This window comes from Nematolebias whitei, chromosome 7 (assembly GCF_014905685.2).
Source record: "Nematolebias whitei isolate Nwh7 chromosome 7, NemWhi1, whole genome shotgun sequence".
In the NCBI taxonomy this organism is placed as follows: Eukaryota; Metazoa; Chordata; class Actinopteri; order Cyprinodontiformes; family Rivulidae; genus Nematolebias; species Nematolebias whitei.
In genome coordinates this window covers 42,879,963-42,887,604 of record NC_056504.1, presented here as the reverse complement: position 1 = coordinate 42,887,604, position 7,642 = coordinate 42,879,963, and the positions used below count along the sequence as shown (strand labels likewise).

The 7,642-nt window shown below is 39.6% G+C and overlaps 1 protein-coding gene across 1 annotated transcript in view; it reads right to left on the bottom strand.

Moving 5' to 3' along the window:
• The window catches only part of LOC119412585 (LIM domain and actin-binding protein 1), a 19,723-nt gene extending 13,861 nt beyond the window's left edge, over positions 1-5,862 (bottom strand). Inside the window, exons 1-2 of the mRNA XM_037679614.1 lie at positions 5,793-5,862; positions 1,211-1,353 (exon numbers count right to left, since the gene is read on the bottom strand). Coding sequence (XP_037535542.1) covers positions 1,211-1,332 — 122 coding nt within the window. The 5' untranslated portion in view covers positions 1,333-1,353; positions 5,793-5,862. The remainder of the gene's footprint in view (positions 1-1,210; positions 1,354-5,792) is intronic.
• Between the last annotated feature and the right edge of the window lie 1,780 nt (positions 5,863-7,642).

Genomic DNA, 7,642 nt, shown 5'->3' with positions numbered 1-7,642 from the left:
GGATGGATGGATGGATGGATGGATGGATGGATGGATGGATGGATGGCGCCATGCCACCCCGGCGAAATGAAGCTGTTTTGACCATTAAAGTGCATTTATTAAAGAAAAGTTAAACTGAGACACAGGCTTTGCTATAATTCAGAGCAAACAAATAATTGTTTTAAGTGTAAATCTTGTTAAATTTCCAAGAACTGCAACAGCGAGTCCTCCCGTGCGTGCTCGCTTCACTCAGCTGGTGCAGGCAGAGAAACGCTGGAGAGCTAGGGGCTCCGGTCGCGATGGATGGATGGCGCTGCGCCGCCCAGGCGAAGTGAAGCCGTTTTGACCATTAAATAAACACATAATAAACTTGACGGGTCAGCGGTGACGCAGAATAAACGCGACTTACACGCCGAAGCGACTTATACATGTTTATTTTCCTCTTCGTGATGCTTTTTTTTGACTGATGCGACTTATACTCCGGAAAATACGGTAATCACAGAAAAGTTGTTGGACACCACAAGAAAAAAAATTGCCCAGGTGAGGTTTGAGAACGAGCTGCAAGAACTCCAAACCAGGGCTGCGAGAAAAAAACTGGGACAGAGAACAACATTCTTGGTTCTTGCAGCGTAAGTAGCAGCTTTTATCTTTATGTTGCTGCCATCAGCAACAGCACTATTCAGAATTGTTCCATATGGTGGATTTGTGAATATAATTTGTGTTTTACTTGTATTTTAAAGTCAGATGTTTGAGTTGTAAATCAGTCAAATCAACTTGAATGTCTCCTGAAATTGCTCTAATGTGGAAAGTCAGAGTATTCTTGCTAACCTTAAAAACAAATATGGCTGCTGTGTTCAGTCAACGTGTTAAAATCTGCAGTAATAAAATCTTGTTTGCTCTTCTGCCAGCTTGCTTTTCATTAAATCAGTCACAGACATAATACTGTCCAACGTCTACTAGTGAACATGTTGCTACAGTGTTTGAATCCATAGAAATGTTGATGCTTATTTTGGCTCACACAATACGAGTTAGCCTTCTTATTGAGCAACACGATGAGCTAATTCCACTGACTGTGTCACTTGAGACTGGATTACAATGAAGCTGGGCGTTTGATTCCCTGATCTAAGAGGTAAACAAACGGAAGTGTGTTTTTACACCATTTGTTAACGTCAAGCGTTGTTCAAAAGTAAAAACGATCAGCAAACGTTGCTGAAAACCAGTTGTTACTCACTTGGAGAAGCGTTCTGCGATGGCGTTGCTTTTCCCACGCCCTCCAACCAGTGACATCTCCCTGGCTGTGACACGCAAGGACTGCGTCACCCAGGACTTTCGAACAAATGGACCGCTTTCCATGTCTGCCAATGACCTGAGAACCTAAAACAACAAACAAAGCCAAAATGTATTCAACGACAAATGAATATAATGTAATATTCTACATCTGATATAATGCTTCCTTCGGTTTAAAGTAAACTGTGTTGCTGGTTACAACATGCATTAAAAAGAGTAGAAACAAACTAGCGCCTGGTCATGCATATGGTGATGCTTAATTAAATTTTAAAACAATACTTTTGATAATGCACAACAGCCCTTTAATTTAAAGGATCAAGGTGAACAAATGCTTCATAAAAAAACAGCATTTCCACCTACAGCGGTAAATTAAAATATTTATCCTTCCTCTTGATTTTATGTCTGCAGTCTATCCATCTAATTTAATTGCTACATCCCATCATACTAAAATGCTTTATGGAAACATAAGACAAGACTCTTATTTAAAGATAAGAACAAGACAGAAATTTGTCTCAGCAACTTCATGTCCATGTCAATCTATATAAAGAGGATCCATCTTCTGTCTACCATTATTGATTAGCAGGTTTGTAACGAGCTTTTCTGGCGTGAGGTACCCATGAAGACTGAATACACATATTTGCACTCATACAGTTACGTATGCAAACAGACACGGCAACAAGTCCAAACTTGCACTGCAGCTTCTGACGCATGATTGCAAAATGGAAACGCAGTCTGGAAACAGCTAAGCAGATCTGTGTTACGTTCTCATGACAAGGCTAATTCATCAACTTCATAGAGGATGTGAATCAACAACTGTTCATTACAAACATCATACGTCTTCTTGTTAGGTGTTCCAAGTGACAAACCTATGAAAAACATCATGTCTGAAAGAATCGAGACGTTAAATGAGTCTCGTCCCTACTTCAAAAAACAGAGGAGCCATATTAAAAAAATAAACTTTGCTCTAAATCACTGCTGACTACAGACATCAATAATGACAGCTTATCTCAGGATGAAGGCCTTTTCAATCTGGCACACCTTCAGGATTACATCATCACACAGATGCAAAAATATACTAGCAACAAGTATCTGGACTTTGGACTAAACTTCAACATCGCCCCGACTGAAAACGCTCAGAAAACAACCCCCCGTGAGTGTTTTTTTTATTTTTTATTTACACTAAACGTTAGTAGTACTGACAAATACAAACAATTATATAATCTAAATCCATGTCAATTTTGCGTTTACTTCCATCAACACTTTAGAGTTTGGGTTTGAAGATCTAATGCTCACATACTTTAAATAGATTCAACATATTTTAAGGAATTTACCGTAATTACGAACATGACTCTGTCAAGCAGGATGTTCTACTGTGAACCAACCAGTTCACTGTGTCAGGTCGTTTTTAAGAACCTGCATATTATTTGTCCCTTGTGCTGAACAGGTGCATCCGATACCCACTTGTTAGTAAACCATACATGTTTACCTGATGTTAGGCCAGGGGCATTTCCTACATGCAAAGGAAGAGACACACCCTGCACAGGACACCTGTCAACTTGACCCACCGAGTCAGGAGTCTTCTCCCTGCCTGTATCTAAATGTTAAGATTGTTGCAGGAATCAAGGATGGACACACAACCTGAAACTTAAAGAGCTTTTTTTAAAGGCGACAAAAGATGCAATGTAAACCTGTCCTTCCTGCTAGAACAGCAGAAGGGATGAAAAAAAAAATCACCTGTCATCAGTTTATTATTAGACAGCAGTGTCAAACAAAGTGGGGACACAATATACTTTAAAGGGAATAGTTCAGATATTTTGACAAAGCGTTTAGTGGTAAGGTTATAAACTATTAATGTCTTACCTGCTGTAGATGCAGTAGCTCAGTTTATAGAAATGGTTTAACTCTGATCAGACTGATGAGCTCACAGCTAGTCAGCGTGAGGTACGGCCAAAGTGGTTTGCTGCAATTTTAAAACTTCTACCTAAGACAACGAAAGTGCTTAGAGCCAACACTATTTTATAAACATCTACATTGCATCAAATTTGTACTAAATGGTTATTTATATAATTATGTTTATTTACAAGCACAAATAGCAGCAGCAGTTAGCTGTAGCACTTCCAATGCAACATGAAAGATTTCTGGCAGGAATATCATAATAGTTCGTTTAAATGGTCAACTGTATATTAGGGGTTGAATGACTGCATATGTTTTAAAGTTAACTTCAACAATCACACTTGACGATTGTTTTGACGCCAGATGCCCTTCCTGACGCAACCACAGACCACCGAGCTACCACAGCCCTCTGTGTGGAGCAGAGAGCTGCTATCTATGGTGCCTGAAGGAGCAGATGGTGGGGGTTAAGGGCCTTGCTCAATAGCCCAGAGAGTGGGGTAAATGAAGGTGGAGGCAGGTGTGGGTGCTTCACCTTTCCCATCCACATTTTGACGTCAGTCCAGGGAATCGAACCAAAGATCACAGGCTCGCCTTCTCTAACCTCTGCGCCACCACTCCCCATATATATCATATGTAAGTTACCACGAAACTAAGAGAAATCAAATGTTCATGTAAAATAGAGTTTGCATGAACTGTTGAATTATTGAGAATGAAGTTGATCCGTTTTGGTCTCGCTTGTTTTAACCAACTCTAAAAACTGCGCTGCCCTGCCAGTCCATTGAGCAACCATGTAATGCAAAATTAGAACAATGTATAGGTTTACATACGAGCTTGGACAAGCAATAGCAAATACTGAACTCTTTGATTTAATCTAAAAAAAAGTTTACTCGGGTTCTCTGGATGGGTTCAAAAAACAAAACAAAACAAAACAAAAAAAAAATTGTAGAAACGTTTCGTCTTTCATCCGAAATGGTCGCTTGCTATTCACAGGGAGCTAAGTGATACTAGCAATAACAGCATTGTAAGCGGGGGACAGTTGCACAAGGAGGCCCCTGCCCCGGTTTAATGATGGACGGTTTCTTTTCACAAAGATGGCCTCCTTTACTCCTCTCTCAGACCATCGTTCCTCTCTATCCAGGATGTGAACATCTTCATCCCTGAACGAGTGACCGCTGGCCTGGAGATGAGTGTAGACCGCAGAGTCCTGGCCAGATGATGTTGCTCTTCTGTGCTGGACCATCCTTTTGGCCAGTGGCTGTTTAGTTTCCCTGATACATGACGGATCACAGCACTCCTGGTACTGAACAACATACACAATATTACTCTGTGCCTGGATCTTTGGGATGGACTTAAATATTTGATTTAAGTTTAATAACTAAACTACTACAAACTTTATTACTGTATTTCCTTTTCGGTTGACATATTTAGAACTGTTAACAACAAAAAAACTTTTATTCAAAATGCGTTTGTCTCTTCATTCCTGGACTTTTTACTGTTATGCAACTTACATCTCCTAGATCTTAAACAGGGAATCATGTAGTAAAAAGGCTCACAAGAACCGAGACTGGATTGGTTTTAAGATGGCAGCAGTCTGTCTCGTCCCTGCTCGGACCAGCTCTCAGCTCATCAGTCTACTCAGAATTTAAATTATTTGTTCAAACAGATGTTATTCAAAGAGCTATCTGAAACAGATAAGATATTACTTGTTCATAACCAGTCCACATAACTCCACGTCCAAAGACGGTGAGCTGTGGCCCAGTTTTGCAAGTATGTTCATAAATGAAGCTAATGTTTTTGGTGACACAACAGCAAATATAATTCTCCTAACTCTGCCACATAATGGTCTCAAGATAAACTGAAATCCACTTTGCTTTCATTTTTAATCCCACTAGCTCACTTGTCGAAGTACAAGCTTATAATAAGAGTGAATCGGTGAACATTTAAACGAGGATTTCACAACAATGGTGTCTCTGTTCCAGCAGGGAATGAGACACACACACCGAATGAAGACCTGAAACCATTACAGGCGGTTTCACCCCCTTTTTATTTGCAAAGACCAAAAACAAACAACCAAAGAACATTTTGATAAAAGAAAGGTGGAGTCCAAATTGCTTAATGATAGAATAATGAAGAATAAATACAAACGCCCAGGTCGGTGTTTTCAGATGAACATAAGTGAAGCCTGAGCTGGAGTCATTACTGAAGTATGCAATAAAAGAGAAGAGCATCCCAGCTCAAAGATCAGCATGTCATGTGAAAATCCCTAATTACAGGTGTACCAGCAGCGGCTTTAAAGCAGCATTCATTACCTGACACGGAGACAGCCATGTCTTTGGGCGGTATGTTTGACCACAACACTTGTATTTGTTGTAAACGTGTTAGTTTCATACAAAAAATAGCGGCAAAACAAACCTAAAGTACAGCCTGAGCAGCTGGACTGACCAGAATACAGCGTCTCCTTCCGAGGGCCGCGTGTGCGCATGTGCGTCCCTAACAACTTTACCAATCATGTCTAACCTGTTAAAGCCTCGCGCCAATATTCAGAACATTTGTCTACTTTTATTGACTTTACTCGTGCTAGATATTGCCGTATGTTTTTCGTGTATTCGTTTTGGGAAGAAAAATGCTCCTACCTGTGGGAACTTCCGCCGAGCGTTCGGTGAAACCTGAAAGACACCTGACACTGTCTGCGCCTCTGCGTCACCGCCCGGAGTTGTTGAGAAAGAGGAGGCGCGAGCGCGGAGGTGAGCGGAAGAGCCCGGTCACGTGATCTTCTGAACCAATCCGCTCAGGCATTACATTATCCTTACCTGGTAGTCAATCGCTTCATCTTTCCTTCTATTTTCTCTCACCTTTCTGTCTTTGTGTTAAGTAAAATTCCAAACAACAACAGGTTTATTCTTTTTTTTTTTTTTTTTTTAAGTTTAAAAAAGTAGAAAGAAGAAAACAAACGGAGCCCAAGTATTTGCTTAAAAACATAAAAGCTTATCAGTAGTTTTCCTTAAAGGAAAGTTGCCTTTCTCGCCTAGATTAAAGCTAAAATAATCTTATGTTGAGAAATAAAGCTTCTTGTCGTTTTGGTTCAGGTTTGGAAATAACGTTATGCACATGCGAGTTCTTGATCTGTTTGCTTTTAAAACGTGTAAAAAATGACTCAGCTATGTAAAATTTTAGCTCGGTGTAAAGTTTTTTGAGTTGTGACTAGCCCTGTCGTGATAAACAATAAATCAATTAATCACATGGTAAATGAAAATTATCGACCTCGTTTTCATTTATCGCTTTATCGTTTCGTGTCTCTCTCTTCTGAAGACACTGGATGACAAAAGGCTCAACTCTGGTGCTCTTCACTGACCCCTCCCTTTCTCTTGTCTATTTAAAATCCATTTAACGATCCAAAATTGCATTTTTGGATCATTAAAAGCAACTAAGCTGAGAAGCTAAGCTATGAGCTAAGCTAACAGGCCGACCTCAGGAAAAAAAAACTTTGTCTTGTTGAAGCTCCAATATCCACGGTTGAACTCGTGCCTTTGTGTAAAAAGTTGTTTTTCCCTGCAAAAAGAAGCTGAGAACTTGTTTACTGAGTTTTTTATTAAAAGCTTTGCGACAAAATGCTATGCTAAAGAGCTCAAACCACACCGAGCGTCTGCCATTTTGAGAACTGAAAAAAGAAGGAAGGAGAGACAGCCCATGTCACATCAAGGGGCCTCCCTCCCATTGTTCTTAGAGACACGCTGCTTGCTCCCTCACTATCCATCCTTAAGTTCAAACAGTCTTATACTGCCATCCGGTGGTAAAATAAAAAGTACTACATGCAAAACAAATTAACCAACGTTTCATCTTAAAATTGACAATAATTACTAATTATTGTCAAATTTCAAACAATATTATCATTTATCACAATAATTTCTGAGACAATTAATTGCCCAGCAAAATTTGATATTGTGACAGGCCTAGTTGTGACTACCGGTACTTTTTTAGTTTGCTAAGGTCAGTTAGCTGGATGGATCTGGTTGACTTCAAATCAGTTGTAATCATTGTCTGAGAATTTCATTAAAATTCATCCACTGGTTGATTTTTTTGGAAACAGACTCAGAAACACACACAGAGTGAGCGAGAAAGAGAAACATAATCACCTGCCTTAAAAAAAATCCAAGTTTGTTGATTGTTTGTTGATTGTTTGCATGCATTTGCCTTTTAAATAAGACAAGATGATCTTAGAAATCATGGAAAGCTCCCACATTACTTACGTCCTTTAGGTCATTGTAACATAATGAAACGTCTATCTCTAATTAGAAACACTTTTAGACATCAGCTGTGGTTGAAACGTCACCTTTGGTAGCCAGAACTTAAATTGAATTAACACGTTGAGATGTTCATAATTAAGATTGCAATGGAAGCATTAAATTTAAGATAGAGCCTGTTGATGACGTCAGGGATCAGCACATTCAGGCTTCTGCGTTCACCTGCCACCCAGTTCACACCA